Here is a 21,222-nt window from a genome sequence, read left to right as displayed (position 1 = left end):
GTGCGTTCATCATGTTTCGTCTCTCACAGACCCCGGTGAACGAGCGTTTCATCATCGACCCCTGTGCATTTTAAAGCCTCCAGCGAAAAGTCATTGTGCACAGTGATAAGCTGGGTTGTGGTGATAATAATTATAACAAAAAGAGAAACAAGGGTGCAGATGTCTAATCGAGTTTGATTTACTGAGCAGAGTTTTCTTCTCCCAGCGATCATCGTGACATGACCGATTCTTCCCGCGGTAGACCCATTTGGATTACTGGTTGACTTGAGGTGGAGATAAAAAGAGGTTGTCGACTCTTGTTTACAGACGTAGCAGCGAGCCGTGTTTGGCGTCCCGACGCAGAGCAATGGATGGATAGGTTGGTGTAATGTCGAGCCAGTACAGTAAAATGTTAATCCTGCCCCGTGGAAATCCCTCTTACCCCAAAATAAATCAATGTCCTCGCCTTTGATCGCTACACATTCACCGCTCAAACAGACTGCGATAAGAGGGCCTTGATCACCGCTAATTAAGAGCGTGGCAAAGCAGCGCTCTTGTCTTCTCTTTCTGGGTTAAAGGAAGAGACAAACCTTGACTTAATGGCATCCCTCCCTCGTTTACGTGGCGTCTTCTCTGGGCTGATGGGAAGTGTGCTGAAGTAGAAGACCCGGCTGCACTGAGCAGTGCCACTACGGAGACGCCGCTTGATACTCATGAGGCCAAATTCTCCCCCCCCCCCCCCCAGGTGGGACGCTGTACCAGCCGGTTGCCATGGTGACATCGCAAGGGCAGGTGTTAACTCAGACGTTGCCCCCAGGAACTATCCAGATCCAGAACTCGCAGGTGAGCCTCCCATCCGCTGCTTTTTAAGGCCAGCATGGCTTTTCTCCCACCCTATCAGCCTTCACAATATGTTATTTTCTTTAATGGCTCCCTTCATATTATTTTAAACCCCCCCCTCCCCATTTTTACTGCCCACCCGCTGACAGACACAGTCCCAATGTGTTCTGGATAACCTGGGAATTTATAGACTAGTTTTCCAGCTGTGGAAAATTCCTTGAAAAATGCTAAAAGAAATGATCAGACATCCTGGAATTATTGTTGAAGCCATGGAAAAATTGTAAAGTTAGAATATCAAGTGATGCTGCACGTTTTCAGCCATGTTTTCAGGGCCGGGAGAGTGCACGTCCGTGTTTGAAGTTTGGGTGGTGTGCTGTGTTGGTATGTTCTGTGACCAGCTACATGTTACACAGTCCTGTTAGGGACTGCTGGTGTGTTTAGTATGCTGTTGTGTCCAACCTCACAGCGTTGCACCTGCATGAACATACATACCCCAAGTTCACCATCTCACCACGTTCACCATCTCACCACGTTCATCATCCCACCACGTTCACCATCTCACCAGGTTCACCATCTCACCACGTCATAAACCATCTCACCAGGTTCACCATCTCACCACATTCACCATCTCACCACGTTCACCATCTCACCACGTTCACCATCTCACCACGTCATAAACCATCTCACCAGGTTCACCATCTCACCACGTTCACTATCTCACCACATTCACCATCTCACCACGTTCACCATCTCACCACGTACACCATCTCACCACATTCACCATCTCACCAGGTTCACCATCTCACCACATTCACCTTCTCACCACGTTCACCATCTCACCAAGTTCACCATCTCACCACGTTCACTATCTCACCACGTTCACCATCTCACCACATTCACCATCTCACCACGTTCACTATCTCACCACATTCACCATCTCACCAGGTTCACCATCTCACCACGTTCACCATCTCACCACGTTCACCATCTCACCACATTCACCATCTCAGTTCCCAACTTGGTGAGAAATATCACGTTACAAATGGAACAACTGTTAATTGTTTGAGGAATTGTGTGTGTGTGGGGGGGGTGAGGCTTCCACCAATAGTTGATACTGAATGAATAGTATGACCGTTTGTGAGCAACAGCTGTATTCAAGCAGAAGTGGTGGAAAATAATTTCCTAGAGAGAGTGGGAATCCTGAAGGAATCACTTTGTTCCATGTTTACAAGACTTTGTGGAGATGGTCCCGTCACATTTGGCCATTTGAGCACATAAAGACAAATGCAAACACCATCCTGATTTTGGGAATGTGCATTGAAATCTAACACAAATATCCCAGATTTTATGTTTTTCACAAAAACCTTTTGTGAGGAGTAAAATTGGGCAACTCCTGCACATTGTGAGCAGAAACGGGCACACTGCAAGCAAGGAAGGAGGATGTAAGCGAGGAAGGAGTGTGTAAGTGAGGAAGGAGTGTGTAAGTGAGGAAGGAGGATGTAAGTGAGGAAGGAGTGTGTAAGTGAGGAAGGAGTGTGTAAGTGAGGAAGGAGGATGTAAGTGAGGAAGGAGTGTGTAAGTGAGGAAGGAGTGTGTAAGTGAGGAAGGAGGATGTAAGCGAGGAAGGAGTATGTTAGTGAGGAAGGAGTGTGTAAGTGAGGAAGGAGTGTGTAAGTGAGGAAGGAGTGTGTAAGTGAGGAAGTAATATGTAAGTGAGGAAGGAGTATGTAAGCGAGGAAGGAGGATGTAAGTGAGGAAGGAGTGTGTAAGTGAGGAAGTAATATGTAAGTGAGGAAGGAGTATGTAAGTGAGGAAGGAGGATGTAAGTGAGGAAGGAGGATGTAAGTGAGGAAGGAGGATGTAAGTGAGGAAGGAGTGTGTAAGTGAGGAAGGAGTATGTAAGTGAGGAAGGAGTATGTAAGTGAGGAAGGAGGATGTAAGTGAGGAAGGAGTGTGAAAGTGAAGAAGAAATATGTAAGTGAGGAAGGAGTATGTAAGTGAGGAAGGAGGATGTAAGTGAGGAAGGAGTGTGTAAGTGAGGAAGGAGTGTGTAAGTGAGGAAGGAGTGTGTAAGTGAGGAAGGAGTGTGTAAGTGAGGAAGTAATAGTAAGCGAGGAAGGAGTGTGTAAGTGAGGAAGGAGTATGTAAGCGAGGAAGGAGTATGTTAGTGAGGAAGGAGTGTGTAAGTGAGGAAGGAGGATGTAAGTGAGGAAGGAGTGTGTAAGAGGAAGGAGGATGTAAGTGAGGAAGGAGGATGTAAGTGAGGAAGGAGGATGTAAGCGAGGAAGGAGTATGTAAGTGAGGAAGGAGTGTGTAAGTGAGGAAGGAGTGTGTAAGTGAGGAAGGAGTAAGTGAGGAAGGAGTATGTAAGTGAGGAAGGAGTGTGTAAGTGAGGAAGGAGTAAGTGAGGAAGGAGTATGTAAGTGAGGAAGGAGTGTGTAAGTGAGGAAGGAGTGTGTAAGTGAGGAAGGAGTGTGTAAGTGAGGAAGGAGTGTGTAAGTGAGGAAGGAGTAAGTGAGGAAGGAGTAAGTGAGGAAGGAGTATGTAAGTGAGGAAGGAGTGTGTAAGTGAGGAAGGAGTAAGTGAGGAAGGAGTATGTAAGTGAGGAAGGAGTGTGTAAGTGAGGAAGGAGTGTGTAAGTGAGGAAGGAGTGTGTAAGTGAGGAAGGAGTAAGTGAGGAAGGAAGATGTAAGTGAGGAAGGAGTGTGTAAGTGAGGAAGGAGGATGTAAGTGAGGAAGGAGGATGTAAGCGAGGAAGGAGTATGTAAGTGAGGAAGGAGTGTGTAAGTGAGGAAGGAGTAAGTGAGGAAGGAGTATGTAAGTGAGGAAGGAGTGTGTAAGTAAGGAAGGAGGTTGTAAGTGAGGAAGGAGGATGTAAGTGAGGAAGGAGTGTGTAAGTGAGGAAGGAGGATGTAAGTAAGGAAGGAGTGTGTAAGTGAGGAAGGAGGATGTAAGTGAGGAAGGAGGATGTAAGTGAGGAAGGAGGATGTAAGCGAGGAAGGAGTATGTAAGTGAGGAAGGAGTGTGTAAGTGAGGAAGGAGTAAGTGAGGAAGGAGTATATAAGTGAGGAAGGAGTGTGTAAGCGAGGAAGGAGGATGTAAGTGAGGAAGGAGTGTGTAAGCGAGGAAGGAGTGTGTAAGTGAGGAAGGAGTGTGTAAGTGAGGAAGGAGGATGTAAGTGAGGAAGGAGTGTGTAAGTGAGGAAGGAGTGTGTAAGTGAGGAAGGAGTAAGTGAGGAAGGAGTATATAAGTGAGGAAGGAGTGTGTAAGCGAGGAAGGAGGATGTAAGTGAGGAAGGAGTGTGTAAGCGAGGAAGGAGTGTGTAAGTGAGGAAGGAGTGTGTAAGTGAGGAAGGAGGATGTAAGTGAGGAAGGAGTGTGTAAGTGAGGAAGGAGGATGTAAGTGAGGAAGGAGTGTGTAAGTGAGGAAGGAGTGTGTAAGTGAGGAAGGAGGATGTAAGTGAGGAAGGAGGATGTAAGTGAGGAAGGAGGATGTAAGTGAGGAAGGAGGATGTAAGTGAGGAAGGAGTGTGTAAGTGAGGAAGGAGGATGTAAGTGAGGAAGGAGTGTGTAAGTGAGGAAGGAGTGTGTAAGTGAGGAAGGAGTGTGTAAGTGAGGAAGGAGGATGTAAGTGAGGAAGGAGGATGTAAGTGAGGAAGGAGTGTGTAAGTGAGGAAGGAGTATGTAAGTGAGGAAGGAGTGTGTAAGTGAGGAAGGAGGATGTAAGTGAGGAAGGAGGATGTAAGTGAGGAAGGAGGATGTAAGTGAGGAAGGAGGATGTAAGTGAGGAAGGAGTGTGTAAGTGAGGAAGGAGGATGTAAGTGAGGAAGGAGGATGTTTGAACAGATTATCTGGAAGTGTCAGCATCACTTCAGGACGAGCTTTAATAAGTGTTTAAGTTAAAGTGAAGAAGAGGAGCAGGATGACAGCATGTGGTTTTGATGCCAGCACTATGACCACTCCTCTCTTGGCCCAACAACTAACAAGCGACACCCCTTTAAAAGGAAATATGGGGGAAAGCTTTACAGTGGCTAAAACCCCACTGACCAAGATGCAGAGCTGGGAAGTACCTGGTAAGATGTACCACCACCAGGTCAGAAAAGGGGGGAAGAATATTCAGGTATAAACGTTCAGAGGACCCTTGCTTGCCTGAGCAACACTAGAGGACGGCCTTGGGTATAACAGAAAACCAGGAGGTGGAGTAACCCTGCGAGCCAGATAAGCCTCACACATCAAACACGCCGGTCTTTGCTGCCGATAGGGAGATTAGATGATTTCAGAGTCGCGGGTCTGTCCAAAGCGTACTTGGTCCATGCCCTCTTGGGATGGGTCCGGGGGGCTGTGCAGCTCAGATATGGCCCAGCAGAAATGGTCACGGAAGCAGTTGTGTTTGTTGTGTTTGTTGTGTTTCTAATTACAGCGGCAGCGGAGAGACACTCGTGTCAACAGCCACTGTATCTGCCTTAATGTGACTCGTTTTCAGTGACATGTCTTCCTCCTCACAAGTACCTTTGTCATTCACTGCTGCCGCCATTGTTTAGAAGTGTGCTGCTCAGGTAGCCCCCCCCCCCCTTTGGCTCGGTCTCCAAACTGTGACTGAATCGTCCCCATTTCAGCTTCTCACCTTCAAGGCCCTTCATAGCCCAGTAACATACTATGTACCCTGGCTCTGCTGAGTGACGCAAGCTAAGGAGGTGTGGGCTTGGCTAGTACTTGGAGGGGAGACCTCATAGGAAAACTGCCCAGTAGGGGGCAGTCTCCCCTCTGGTCCTAATAAAACAACAAAAAAGCCAATACTCCAATGCAGTGACGGGGACGTTGTGGTGGAGGAGGTGCTGTTCTTCGGGTGAGACGTTAAACCGAGGTGCTGACTCACTGTGGTCATTAAAGATCCCGCGGCACTTATCAAAAAGAGTAGGCCCCCCCCCCCCCCCCCCCGGTGTCCTGGCAAAATTCCCAACCTGGCTCTCTCCATCTGGCCACCTAATCATCCGCCATATAATTCACTCAACGCTTCCTCCCTCCCCAACCTCAAGCTGATGTGTGGTGAGCGTCCTGGCACAACATGGCTGCCGTGCATCACCCAGGTGGTGCTACGCACGGGTGGTGGTTGAGGTGAGTTTCCCCCTTCACTGTGAAGCGCTTTGAGTGTCACTACTCAAAGTTTTTCATGTCAAAGTTGGAACTCTGTAGAGGGATGATTTCTGGCTCGTCGTGATGACTGGAAGCTCATGTCGTAACTGAAACCCTTATTTGGACAAGCCCGGTCCAGCCATGCACTCACCAGGTCCACGGGGCGAACTAGAAAGCAGCTACGACTGGGCGCTCATCGTACGAGCTATACTAGCACAGTGTGCCGCCATATTAGCTGCAGACTTCTGCCAGTCACTGCACCTCAGGAAATGTGGACGACTTGATCGACAATACTCTGATACCTTCTAGACACGGTTGGTCGCACAACGTGGTATCGTGAAATGTGGAGACCATACGAGCATAGATTCTTTTTCTTTATTTGTTCTCTACATTTATGGACCTAAAACATAAAACTAGTACTGGTGGAACTCCACCTATGCCCCAGAGCAGAAAGGAATAATGGGGTGCAGCACTTGACCATCTGATTTTATTGCCGTCTTTTCAATACGATACAGCTTAGCAAGCACAGTATTAATGATGATGACTGCTGGCTGATAGCAAGGGGGCAGTTAGGGGCATAAATAGCAACATGCAACAAAGGGATGATGAGATTTAAAAGTGTTCCCTGCAGTGCACCATGAGCTTATTGTCTGCTTACCTTTTTACAAACGTGAATAAAACCCTCACCTTTGTTTTCTTTTTTTGGAGCTATTACCTTCCCTGTTGGACCGTCTTTTTTATTTTTATTTTTTTTACTACTTCATTAATCCTCTATCCTAGGTGTGTAGCTAGGAGCAGTGAGCAGCTGCAGCGCCCAGGGACCAACTCCAGTTGGTCTTGCCATGCCTTGCTCAGGGGCACAGACAGGACTACTGAGCCTACCATGCATGTCTTTTTGATGGTGGGGGAAACCGGAGCACCCGGAGAAAACCCACCACAGACACGGGGAGAACATGCAAACTCCACACAGAGGACGACCTGGGACGACCCCCAAGGTTGGGCGACCCGGGGTTCGAACCCAGGACCTTCTTGCTGTGAGGCGACAGCGCCGACCGCTGGGCCGCCGTGCCGCCCATCATTAGCCTTGCACATACGTCATTTGCAAGCCAGAAGCTTTGCTGACATTACCAACATCCAAACTCTGTCGTTGGCATGGTTCCTGTGTTGACCCCACCTTGATCGAGCAAGACGTCAACGCTACGAAATGATCCACAGACTCCACCCATGTACACTGTGCACTCCCCTGCCAGCTTATTGTTATCGGTGAGGAGATATCAAAGTCATGCTTTAATGTGGAGTCGAGAGAAAGAGTGATTCGGTTTCCTTTCTGGCTCCCTGAATGTGAGTGGATACGGCAGCATGGCTGAAACATACCCGTACCCAACACCGTGTTGCATGAGGCGGGGAATGCCACCCTTAACCGAGTCTGGTAAAATGTAGTTACTCATTCAACCTCTTCTGTGCAACATCTCTGCTGCATATGCTTCATGATAAAGAGGCAGGAGTGACTTGTGATGCAGGCGTCCGGGTGGCGTGGTGGTCTGTTCTGTTGCCTGCCAACACGGGGATCACCGGTTCGAATCCCCGTGTTACCACCGGCTTGGTCGGGCGTCCCTACAGACACAATTGGAAGCCGGATGTGGGTATGTGTCCTGGTCGCTGCACTAGCGCCTCCTCTGGTCAGTCTGGGTGCCTGTTCAGGGGGGAGGGGGAACTGGGGGGGAATAGCGTGATCCTCCCATGTGCTACGTCCCCCTGGTGAAACTCCTCACTGTCAGGTGAAAAGAAGCGGCTGGTGACTCCACATGTATGGGAGGAGGCACGTGGTAGTCTGCAGGCCTCCCCGGATCAGCAGAGGGGGTGGAGCAGAGACCGGGACGGCTCAGAAGAGTGGGGTAATTGGCCGGGTGCAATTGAGAGGGGGAGAAAAGTGACTTATGATGCAAGAGTTATCGTGCGTTAGTGGGGGGGGGGGGGGAGCTCATTGCCATTGTTGAGTTGATATTCAGAGAGCATCATTTCAGAGACTCGGAGTATATCTGCATCCCGCTAATCAGATGACCTACCCAGGTAGACCGAAGGACCGGTGATTAGCTGGCCTCGCCACCCCGTCTGCAGAGCTGCAGATTTGAACAAGAACTTTGGAGCGGGGGGGGGGGGTTAGCAGTGCTGGATTAATGGCGGCATTAGTGGCAGGAGTGACCCGGCGTCAGGTTACTTATTCTGTGCTTTGACAGACACGAGGAGGCCTCGGTGAATACCTGAGGGAGGCGGGGCGCGACACGCCGACTGGGAATATAACACAGACCTGTAGCTACCTCGCCAGCAAGCTCCCAGGAATGGTACTTGTGCTCTGTGCCATCAATTAATTCAGCCTGGCTTTCTGGGCTGGGGGGGGGGGGGTAGGGAGCGGGTTAGCCACGTGACGCCCCAGCTGCAACTATAATGAGGCTTGTTTTGTGGGAGTTGTGCGGATCGTGTGTGCAAGTGGGATCTGTGCTCTCGTGTTTATGGGCGTTGTGGGTTGCAGGGGTTTGTGTGCGAGCAGGGTGTGTGTGTGTGTGTGTGTGTGTGTGTGTGTGTGTGTGTGTGTGTGTGTTTGTGTGTGTGTGTGTGTGTGTTTTGTTTTCTTGCATGTGGCTCGGTGTTTACGTGCCTATCTGTGTGTGGGTCATGTGTCTCCGAGCGTCGGTTCCTCATGTATCTTCTACAACTGCACTTTGCATGAAATTAATTCAGATGTATTTCTTAAGCACTTTTCCTTATTTGTTTATTCATGCATTTTGTCCTGCCTGTAAACAGGAAGTTCTCCTGTTTTTTGGCTTTGAAGTGTTTTAGCCATCACAAATTGGGGGGGGGGGGGGTCATTAAGTGTCCCCACTTCTACCGGTACTGTTTGCTGCAGTGGTACACAAGTACTGTTCAGTTTAAGTCCTGAAGTTGTGGTTGTGGTAGAGATCATCGGGTAATTGTGTGTGTGTGTGTGTGTGTGTGTGTGTGTGCATACTGACATGTGTGTCCATAAAAAGCAGAATATGATGCACAAGATCTTTGCAGATGGTGTCAGAGTAGATGACATAGGAATGCTTTATTACTGACTGCCACATATCTGTATATCTATTATATATCTATTATTATATATTCTATATATATTATACATCTATTGTACCTCTATTATATATCTATTATACATCTATATATATCTATTATATATCTATTATACATCTATTCTATATCTATTATACATCTATTGTCTATCTATTATATCTCTATTATACATCTATTATACATCTATTATATATTTATCATACATCTATTCTATATCTATTATACATCTATTGTCTATCTATTATATCTATTATACATCTATTATATATTCATCATACATCTATCATACATCTATTGTATATCTATTCTATATCTATTATACATCTATTGTATCTCTATTATATATCTATTATACATCTATTATTTATTATATATCTATTATACATATATTATATATTTATCATACATCTATTCTATATCTATTATACATCTATTGTCTATCTATTATATATATATTATACATCTATTATATATTTATCATACATCTATTATACATCTATTATATATTTATCATACATCTATTATATATCTATTGTACATCTATTATATATTGTTATCGTACATCTATTGTACATCTATTATATATTTTTATCGTACATCTATTGTACATCTATTATATATTTATCATACATCTATTATACATCTATTATATATTTATCATACATCTATTATATATCTATTGTACATCTATTATATATTGTTATCGTACATCTATTGTACATCTATTATATATTTATCATACATCTATTATACATCTATATTTTCAGTTTATTGTTCAACTTTTGATCAAAGGATTGCCTAACCCTACTTTTGTTCTATTTACTCCCCCCCCCCCCAGGTTTTTACATTTATTCAAAACGTTTGGATTTTTTCATCTGTTATTCAGACTACTGACCTCCTTGTGTCTCACACAGTCAAGGGTGCTTCTTTTTTATATTTTAAGTATCATTACTCAAATTCCGTTACCATGGTGACACTTGGGGAGGCGTTTCTGCCCTTGCCAAAGAAAGACAGGTAATTGGCACTCTCCTTTGTTTCCGTGGCAACAATAACCAATTCGTCATCTGCTCCTTTTGTTTTTTGTTTTTTTTATCTCCCTTTTGTGCCCCCGGTGTTGATTGAGAAGGTAAACGTAGACCTATCGTCCCTCTTGGACAGTGAAGACAAGAAGTCCAAAAACAAGAGAGGTGTCTTGCCCAAGCACGCCACCAACATCATGCGCTCCTGGCTCTTTCAGCATCTGATGGTGAGAGGGGGGAAAAGATGAAATGTATGTGTGTGTGTGTGTGTGTGGGGGGGGGTTCCTTTTCAGCTATATTTTGAAGACCACTTTGAATTTTTAACCATCAGATTGAGGATATTAGGATAATATTTGCAAGGGGAGGGCACTCTGGCCCTTCCTCACTACTTCAGGGGGCCATTTTAGGATCAGGACTTGGTTTCAGGGTTAAGGTGAGGCATGTAGTTCTGATAGTTGAGGACAGTCAGCTGCCAGCACAGGGTTGTACCAGTCATTATATTAAATTTGCCACTGAGTTTACGTATGAAGTGTTTACTAAGTTCATAGTATTAGCTAGTAAGTCGTAAACTAGTGCTTTGCTAATTTGGGTTGCACCATTCAAGCGTGAGGAGAGGTGTAGCTGGTAAAACCTTAGTAATATGTAAATCAGTTACTAGGCAAATGTAACATAAATCAGTTGCCAGGCAAATGTAACATAAATCAGTTACCAGGCAAATGTAACTTAAATCAGTTACCAGGCAAATGTAACATAAATCAGTTACTAGGCAAATGTAACATAAATCAGTCACAGGGCAAATGTAACATAAATCAGTTACAAGGCAAATGTAACATAAATCAGTTACAAGACAAATGTAACATAAATCAGTTACCAGGCAAATGTAACATAAATCAGTTACAAGACAAATGTAACATAAATCAGTTACCAGGCAAATGTAACATAAATCAGTTACCAGGCAGATGTAACATAAATCAGTTACAAGACAAATGTAACTTAAATCAGTTACCAGGCAAACGTAACATAAATCAGTTACAAGGCAAATGTAACATAAATCAGTTACTAGGCAAATGTAACATAAATCAGTTCCCAGGCAAATGTAACATAAATCATTTACCAGGCAAATGTAACATAAATCAGCTACAAGACAAATGTAACGTAAATCAGTTACCAGGCAAATGTAACATAAATCAGTTACCAGGCAAATGTAACATAAATCAGTTACCAGGCAAATGTAACATAAATCAGTTACCAGGCAAATGTAACACAAATCAGTTACCAGGCAAATGTAACATAAATAAGTTACCAGGCAAATGTAACATAAATCAGTTACCAGGCAAATGTGACATAAATCAGTTACCAGGCAAATGTAACATTAATCAGTTACCAGGCAAATGTAACATAAATCAGTTACCAGGCAAATGTAACATAAATAAGTTACCAGGCAAATGTAACATAAATCAGTTACCAGGCAAATGTGACATAAATCAGTTACCAGGCAAATGTAACATAAATCAGTTACCAGGCAAATGTAACATAAATCAGTTACAAGACAAATGTAACTTGAATCAGTTACCAGGCAAATGTAACATAAATCAGTTACCAGGCAAATGTAACTTAAATCAGTTACCAGGCAAATGTAACATAAATCAGTTACTAGGCAAATGTAACATAAATCAGTCACAGGGCAAATGTAACATAAATCAGTTACAAGGCAAATGTAACATAAATCAGTTACAAGACAAATGTAACATAAATCAGTTACCAGGCAAATGTAACATAAATCAGTTACAAGACAAATGTAACATAAATCAGTTACCAGGCAAATGTAACATAAATCAGTTACCAGGCAGATGTAACATAAATCAGTTACAAGACAAATGTAACTTAAATCAGTTACCAGGCAAACGTAACATAAATCAGTTACAAGGCAAATGTAACATAAATCAGTTACTAGGCAAATGTAACATAAATCAGTTCCCAGGCAAATGTAACATAAATCATTTACCAGGCAAATGTAACATAAATCAGCTACAAGACAAATGTAACGTAAATCAGTTACCAGGCAAATGTAACATAAATCAGTTACCAGGCAAATGTAACATAAATCAGTTACCAGGCAAATGTAACATAAATCAGTTACCAGGCAAATGTAACACAAATCAGTTACCAGGCAAATGTAACATAAATAAGTTACCAGGCAAATGTAACATAAATCAGTTACCAGGCAAATGTGACATAAATCAGTTACCAGGCAAATGTAACATTAATCAGTTACCAGGCAAATGTAACATAAATCAGTTACCAGGCAAATGTAACATAAATAAGTTACCAGGCAAATGTAACATAAATCAGTTACCAGGCAAATGTGACATAAATCAGTTACCAGGCAAATGTAACATAAATCAGTTACCAGGCAAATGTAACATAAATCAGTTACAAGACAAATGTAACTTGAATCAGTTACCAGGCAAATGTAACATAAATCAGTTACCAGGCACAAGACAAATGTAACATAAATCAGTTACAAGACAAATGTAACTTGAATCAGTTACCAGGCAAATGTAACATAAATCAGTCCCCAGTTATGACTCTTTCCCCTGTTTTCATGTAAGAGTTACAAACAGTCTAAGCCGGCTGTTATTAAGTTTGTCGTAGTTTAAATTTGGTCCGTTAGCGTTATTGCTGTCGTTTTACGGCTCTCCATTAGTTAACTCCAGTGACGACTCCTCCTACTTAGTATGTGTAAGAATTTAGTAACAACTAAGTTCTCAGTCATGACTAGCTGGAGTGGTGCAACCCATTTGTATCTGTTGTGGTGTAATTTCTGGCTTAATAAATACCTACATGACAACTAGACTTAGTAAGGACTTACAACTGGTGCAACTGGCCCCGGAGAACGACAGTAGTCAGTAAGGGGCCCCATAACTAGAGAAACGTGAATGTGTATGTGTGCGTGTGTGTGTGTGGCTTTAAAAACAGTCACTTGCTGAAAAATTGATGCATGTTGGATGGCAAGTTGGTTTCTAGGTCAAGGGAAGTGTTAGGGTTTCATGGGTGGAGATGAAGGCATGGAGGACGGGGATTAGCTGCTTCATACTAGCAGAGGTTAGAGGACGAGGCGCAGCATTTCACAAAGGCCAGAAAGAAGAAAACGTGGAGTTTACAGTCAGTCTGTACAGCTGCTGGACCCAAGAGTGGCTAGGGCGAGCGGCATTAGATACAACTAATAAAGTGACCCAGAGTCACCGCTGTGTTTTCTGATCCCTGCAGCATCCCTACCCGACAGAAGACGAGAAGCGGCAGATTGCGGCACAAACAAATCTGACCCTGTTACAAGTGAACAACTGGTAAGGCGCTGCAGCTCTGAGCGTCCGTATGGTCGTCTGTCGGTCTGTAGAGGGAGACCCTGCATGAGGCCTGTGGTGTTTTTGAGAAGAGGTTTTAGTGGCTTTAACCTTAAACAGAGCACTCTGTCAACATTGCCGATGTTGTGGCGCCATCTTGTGGCTAGCTAGGTCAAGTACACCACAGACCTAAAGCGCAATAGTCACACAGTGAAGGAGGCAATAGAAGCCCTGTTAGGCTAAAACTGGTATTTCTGACAGAAAACAACATCTAGCAAGCTGTGTTTTTAATAACTACTCACGAGGTAAAGCGTCTAGTGCATCTGATGAACTGTATAATTTAGTCTGATTTAATGACTTCTTGGACAACTTCCCTGTCTAAGATCACCCAAATCACTGCTGGAGTGATAAATTCTTTGCCAGTGTAGCTTTGAAAGTTAAAAGCTACATATATCTGTTGAAATCATATAAATCCTTTCCAGTTCTTGAATATCACAGCACATATCGCAAAACAAAACAACAACAAAAAAACCCCCCAAAATTCCCCAGTGCTTTAAACTAAGCATCTGGGCGCTCCATGCCAACCTCCTCCCTGTGTCTCTCTGACTCTTTGTCCAAGGTTTATCAACGCTCGTAGGCGTATCCTCCAACCCATGCTGGATGCCAGTAACCCCGACCCGGCTCCTAAAGCTAAGAAGATGAAGTCGCAGCACCGTCCCACGCAGCGCTTCTGGCCCGACTCCATTGTGGCCGGAGTTCTGCAGACGCACAGATCTCAGTCAGGCAACAACTCAGACAGTACGCTGATACTTTCAGTATCCCCAAAAAGTTTGTTTAGGGGAAAACACAAGTTCATCTTATCTGTGCTTGATTTTTATTGATCTCTTTCTCTCCACAAGTGATACATCTCTCCCTGAGTTACTGGCTAGACGATCATTTCGTTGGAATGCATTACGTTTGTTACTGTATTTATATTTTTCTAATCTACGCCATGTGTATATCCCAACACCTCACTGACTATCCTTATGCACCCCCAGACCCCCTGAACATGGACGGCCTTCAGCCACTGTCCTCGGACTCAGCCACCCTGGCCATGCAGCAAGCCATGCTGGGAGCCGATGACTCCATGGACGGCACCGAGGAGGAGGAAGAGGAGGAAGAGGAAGAAGATGATGAAGGGATGGAGGAAGAGGAGGAGGAGGAGGACGGAGAGGAAGATAACAGAGGGAGACATATGGCTGGTGGGGGAGGAAGGGGAGATCTGAGTATGGAGCACAGAGAAGAACTGGAGTAGTTGTAGAGAGGGAAACGGACAATATGAACTTTGACCTCCATGTCTTCACAACACAGCAAATGCTGTCCCCCCTTTCAAACTGTGCCGGGCCGGCTCTCATGTCAAACTAGTGACACTAAAGAGCATTTAAGGGCGTGTTAGGTTTTCTACAGGTTTGTCAGAAGACGCGAGAGACTCGTTTGAGGAGCCATTATGGAGTCTAGTCGAACGCGATGGCCACCGTAACAATAACTGTAAAGGACAAATATGAGTTTCACGATGAATGTGTTGTATCATCATACAGTAGTACTTACCCAGACAGTGAGCTTCATAAATATTTGGTTAGCACCACTGTTGTTATTTTTTGTTGTTGTTGTTTGTTTTTTTCTGCGTTATACTCATTATGTTTTTGCTCCATCCGATTTGTGACGTTAATCAGCGCGGTGATTATGAGCTCTAAGTGCAGACGGACAGATTCGGTTTGGTGTTTTCAGCCATATTGGATAAACAGTCGACCGAGTATATGAATAATGTACAAAAGGTGAAGACAAACATCCTCTCGTAGGACAATAAAGTATTTATCCATCTAATCTGATGGTTAATTCTGACACACGGTTGAATACCAAAAGAGGTGGAGAGCCAAATTTAGAGAGGCTGGAGAGAGAAGCTGGTGGAGATTTGAGTTACCCAGGTGGCGCTGATGCACAAGAGACGTTTAGAAATCATTGCACGGTAGCAATGTGCAGGACTACTTTATTCAAGGTGATCATCTGTCCATATATATTTGCCATGATCTATTTTGCAAAATATGACTGCAGCTCTAACTTTTAATTTATGACAGCGGGGGAAAAAAACATGTAATATTATTTGACCTCATTGTTGGGGACATTTTGCATCCCAAAAAGAAACCCAAAACAACAAAAAACCAAGAAAAAAGGACGATGTTGCTTTGCAGGCGTGGAGGGAGCTTACTGTACACCTTTCAGACATCCTGCGTCGCCTTCACACGCGGTTACATGACTCGTAGGTTCTCAGGTTAACGCTTCATACCGCTTGTCGAGAAGGAGACACTGTCCGTCGCTGCAACACACCTTCTGAAGCATGACTTTTGAGATAATGCTAATGTTTTCTTTCTCCCATGAGCAAAAAAAAAAACAATGTGTGCCGACTGCACAGAGTATGTATATTGGATTTCCCATTATGTTTTGGCGCTCTGCTGTTGAAAGTTTTGCATATTTATTCAGGTTTTTGTTTGTTTATTCTCAGAAGGTGAGTGAAGGAACAGCTTCACTGACAGACGATGAGCGCTGCATCTGCTTCACAGGCGTTCCGGATGAGCAGGTCTCTGGATGAGGCGTGTTGCCGACCTTGCCGGCGGCCACGCCGACACTTGACCTCAGTCATTAGGAGCTGGTACACACACGCCTGTGCATTTCTGTGACTCGGGATAATCACGTCCTAGGAAAAGGAGCTTGGCAGCACTCTGCCACCCCCTGCAAACTTTCTCATCAGGATCTCAGCGAAGGAGGAAATCACACAGGCATTTGAGAGACGGTGACTCTGGAGACCCCCCCCCCCCCCAGCTTACACGACAACTCAAAGCTTGTCGAGGGTGACACGAAAGGCGACGATGTGGAGGCAGACGAAGAGAGAGAGAGAAAAACAATTCAATTCCGTGAGTCAGGCCTCTTTCCACTTTGTGTGAAGGATTTTGAAGAAACTGTGAAGACAATTTCAGCTCTCCGTTGTGCGCTAAAATGAAGGAACACAAAATAGAGTCGCTCATTTCTAATGTGAAGGTGTGTAGAAATGAAAACCGTGCTATTGAATGTTCTGATTGTTCATTGTGAAGTATGTCCCACATTAATATTCTTTCCTCGATTGTTTTTTTAAACAGATCTTCCAGAGCAGGTGACAATAGGGAATATTTTTATTTTGTTTCTACACTTTGTTGTCATAATCTATTGTGTTTCAATAGACCAATTTTAATAATTAAAACATGTAAAGATATTGATTTTGACTTTATGTCACGACAGTGTTGTATATGTGGGTAAGACGCCTCTGGGGATACAGTCTGCCGTACAGACAGCATACAGCAGGGGTGCCCAACTCCAGGCCTCGAGGGCCGCAGTGTCTGCGGGTATTTGCTGCAACCATGCGCTACACCACCTGATTTAGCTCCCCTCTTGGACCAAGGAGGGAAAGGAATTAGTTCAATCAGGTGGTGTAGCGCATGGTTGCAGCAAATACCTGCAGACACTGCGGCCCTCGAGGCCTGGAGTTGGGCACCCCTGGCATACAGGGTGTCATCGCGAGCATGGGTGTATTACCGAACGGGCCTACCGGGCCCAGGGGCCCGAGGGCTCAGGGGGTCCCCGAAGCTGGGATCAGACTACACGCTAGTTTTGTCTTTCACAATGGTCACCATGTCAGAAGGCGATCACGGTGCCATGAATTGTTGTCGTGTGTCGGCCGGAAGACTGGCAACACAAGTAGGACCCCAGTCATCGTATGCTGCCTTTAACGATCTTGCGAGAGTTCACAGGTCGTTGGGGAGGAGGGTCAAGAAATTGTCAATCAGGGGGCGTCCGGGTAGCGTAGCGGTCTATTCTGTTGCCCACCAATACGGGGCTTGCTGGTTCGAATCCCCGTGTTACCTCCGGCTTGGTCGGGCGTCCCTACAGACACTATTGGCCGTGTCTGCGGGTGGGAAGCCGGATGTGGGTATGTGTCCTGGTCACTGCACTGGTGCCTCCTCTGGTCAGTCGGGGCGCCTGTTCAGGGGGAGGGGGAACTGGGGGAATAGCGCTACGTCCCCCTGGTGAAACTCCTCACTGTCAGGTGAAAAGAAGCGGCTGGCGACTCGGAGGAGGCATGTGGTAGTCTTGGCCGAATACAAGTGTGGAGAAAAAGGGGTTAGGGGTTAGGGGTTAGGGTTAGGGCTAGGGCTTAGGGTTCGGGCTAGGGGTTAGGGTTCGGGCTTGAGCTTAGGGTTCGGGCTAGGGCTTAGGGTTAGGGCTAGGGGTTAGGGCTAGGGGTTAGGGTTAGGGCTAGGGCTTAGGGCTTAGGGTTCGGGCTTGAGCTTAGGGTTCGGGCTAGGGCTTAGGGTTCGGGCTAGGGGTTAGGGCTAGGGGTTAGGGTTAGGGCTAGGGCTAGGGCTTAGGGTTCGGGCTTGAGCTTAGGGTTCGGGCTAGGGTTTAGGGTTCGGGCTTGAGCTTAGGGTTCGGGCTAGGGCTTAGGGTTCGGGCTAGGGCTTAGGGTTAGGGCTAGGGGTTAGGGTTAGGGCTAGGGCTTAGGGTTCGGGCTTGAGCTTAGGGTTCGGGCTAGGGCTTAGGGTTAGGGCTAGGGGTTAGGGTTCGGGCTAGGGTCATTCATGTCAATAGCAGAGCCCCAAAAGTCCTACTGAACAACTGAAGGGAACTGCAGGTGAATGTGTGTCTTAGTTAATATGCTGTTGGTGTTAATTGTGTGTCTGTGTGCTGTAAAACCTGTTGAGGTACAGGTGAAGTTAGTTATTGTGCTGTTGACTGCAAGTCAGTACACCTTCCTGCCCTGCTTAGGGGGAGGTGGGGGTGGGGGGGCTTTTACACAGCTGTGCCCTGGGGCCCATTTTCTCACAATCCGCCTATGGTCTCACACAAAACCAAAAAACGAAGAAAGTGCTTCGGATTAACAGGAAGACAGGTGAGTCTTGAACTAACAGGTGAGAACCCAAACGCACAACTCACACAGGGAGATTCAGTAACACTCAGTTTAATGCACAAACAATCTGTTACTTGCCAAAGGTTTGGTACACAGGTCAGTCAGAGCTGGCAACCTAAATGCAGCAAGGAGAAGAGAAAGCTGAGGTCAGGGGAGACAAAAGCTGTGACACAAGAAAAGAAAACACCAGAAACGAGACAGTCGGAAGAACAGGCGGAGTCGCCAGACAGGAAACAGACAAGACAAACCGGCACGGAGTGGGGAGATCCCACAGACTCAGTACACCAGGGCAGTCATTCCCAAACTTAGGAATGCCGCGGCCCAATGTGAAATCCCATCCCTGTAATGCCAACTCTGATCAACACACGAGACTAAGATTTGTATTCCATAAACAGAGCAATTCTGTGTTTAAATGCAAATATTATACATAAATATTTTGTGGTAATTTCAAACTTAATTAAAACATTGAAAGTTAAAAACCTTTATTTATTGTTGAACGACCTCTTGCGGCCCACCTGCAGTACCTTCACGGCCCATCAGGGGACCGCGGCCCACACTTTGGGAATCCCTGCAGTAAATGAGGGAAGGGGAACAGGTGTGGGGTACAGGGAAGACATAGGGACAAATGCAGGGGCGGGAAACTGACACGACGCAACAGCTGGGAGCGTCAAAGTAAAACCGGAAGAACAACAGACAACGACTACTGCAAATAACCGACAAATAACCGACAAATAAACTGGCAGACATCTACTACTACTACCACTACTACCACTACTACTACCACTACTACTACTACTACTACTACTACTACTACTACTACTACTCTACTACTACTACTACTACTCTACTACTACTACTCTACTACTACTACTACTACTCTACTACTACTACTACTACTACTCTACTACTACTACTACTACTACTACTACTCTACTACTACTACTACCACCACTACTACTACTACTACTACTACTACCACCACTACTACCACCACTACTACCACTACTACTACTACTACTACTACTCTAGTACTACTACTACTACTACCACCACTACTACCACTACTACTACTACCACCACTACTACTACTACTACTACTCTACTACTACTACTACTACTACCACCACTACTACCACTACTACTACTACCACTACTAGTACTACTACTACTACTACTACCACCACTAATACCACTACTACCACCACTACTACTACCACTACTAGTACTACTACTACTACCACTACTACTACTACTACTCTACTACTACTACTACCACCACTACCACTACTACTACTACTATTACCACCGACACTACTACCACCACTACTACCACTACTACTACCACTACTACTACTACTACTACTACTACTACTCTACTACTACTACTACTCTACTACTACTACTACTACTACTACCACCACTACTACCACTACTACTACTACCACCACCACTACTACTACTACTCTACTACTACTACTACTACTACCACCACTACTACCACTACTACTACTACCACTACTAGTACTACTACTACTACTACTACTACTACCACCACTAATACCACCACTACTACTACCACCACTAGTACTACTACTACTACTACTACTACTACCACCACCACTACTACCACTACTACTACTACCACCACTACCACCACTACTACCACCACTAGTACTACTACCACCACTACTACTACTACTGCCACCACTACTACCACTACTACTACTACCACTACCACTACTACCACTACTACTACTACCACTACTACTACTACTACCACCACTACTACCACTACTACTACTACTACTACTACCACTACTACCACCACTACCACTACTACCACCACCACTACTACTACTACCACTACTACTACTACTACCACCACTACTACCATCACTACCACTACCACTACTACCACTACTACTACTACTACCACTACTACTACTACTACTACTACCACTACTACCACCACTACTACCCCTCTACTACTACCACTACCACTACTACTACCACTACTACTACTACTACCACCACTACTACTCTACTACCACTACTACCACTACTACTACCAGCACTACTACTACTACTACCACTACTACCACTACTACTACTACTACTACTACTACTACCACTACTACCACTACTACTACTACTACCACTACTACTACTACTACCACTACTACCACCACTACTACCCCTCTACTACTACCACTACCACTACTACTACTACTACCACCACTACTACTCTACTACCACTACTACCACTACTACTACTAGCACTACTACTACTACTACTACTACTACCACCACTACTACTCTACTACCACTACTACCACTACTACTACTAGCACTACTACTACTACTACTACTACTACTACTACCACCACTACTCCTCTACTACTACCACCACTAATACCACTACCACTACTACTACTACTACTACTACTACTACCACTACTACTCTACTACTACTACCACCACCACCACTACTGCTACTCTACTACCACTACTACTACCACTACTACTACTACTACCACCACCACTACTACTACCACTACTACCACTACTACTACTACTACCACTACTACTACTACTACCACCACCACTACTACTACTACTACTACCACTACTACCACTACCACCACTACTACTACCACTACTACCACCACTACTACCACTACTACTACTACTACCACCACTACTACTACTACTACTACTACTACTACTATTGGCTGCTCCCGTTAGGGGGCGCCACAGCAGATCATCCGTTTCCATCTCTTCCTGTCCTCTTCATCTTCCTCTGTCACACCAGCCACCTGCATGTC

General features: G+C 45.0%; 1 protein-coding gene across 1 annotated transcript in view; it reads left to right on the top strand.

The window, feature by feature from the left end:
* pknox2 (pbx/knotted 1 homeobox 2) overlaps positions 1-16,696 on the top strand; it is a 169,534-nt gene extending 152,838 nt beyond the window's left edge. The window contains exons 8-12 of the mRNA XM_056284506.1: positions 725-822; positions 10,186-10,305; positions 13,349-13,425; positions 14,042-14,220; positions 14,460-16,696. Of these exons, the coding sequence (XP_056140481.1) occupies positions 725-822; positions 10,186-10,305; positions 13,349-13,425; positions 14,042-14,220; positions 14,460-14,716 (731 nt within the window). The 3' untranslated portion in view covers positions 14,717-16,696. The remainder of the gene's footprint in view (positions 1-724; positions 823-10,185; positions 10,306-13,348; positions 13,426-14,041; positions 14,221-14,459) is intronic.
* The last annotated feature ends 4,526 nt before the right edge of the window (positions 16,697-21,222 follow it).

This window comes from Lampris incognitus, chromosome 8 (assembly GCF_029633865.1).
Source record: "Lampris incognitus isolate fLamInc1 chromosome 8, fLamInc1.hap2, whole genome shotgun sequence".
Lineage (NCBI taxonomy): Eukaryota > Metazoa > Chordata > Actinopteri > Lampriformes > Lampridae > Lampris > Lampris incognitus.
This window is presented reverse-complemented; position numbering and strand designations above follow the sequence as displayed.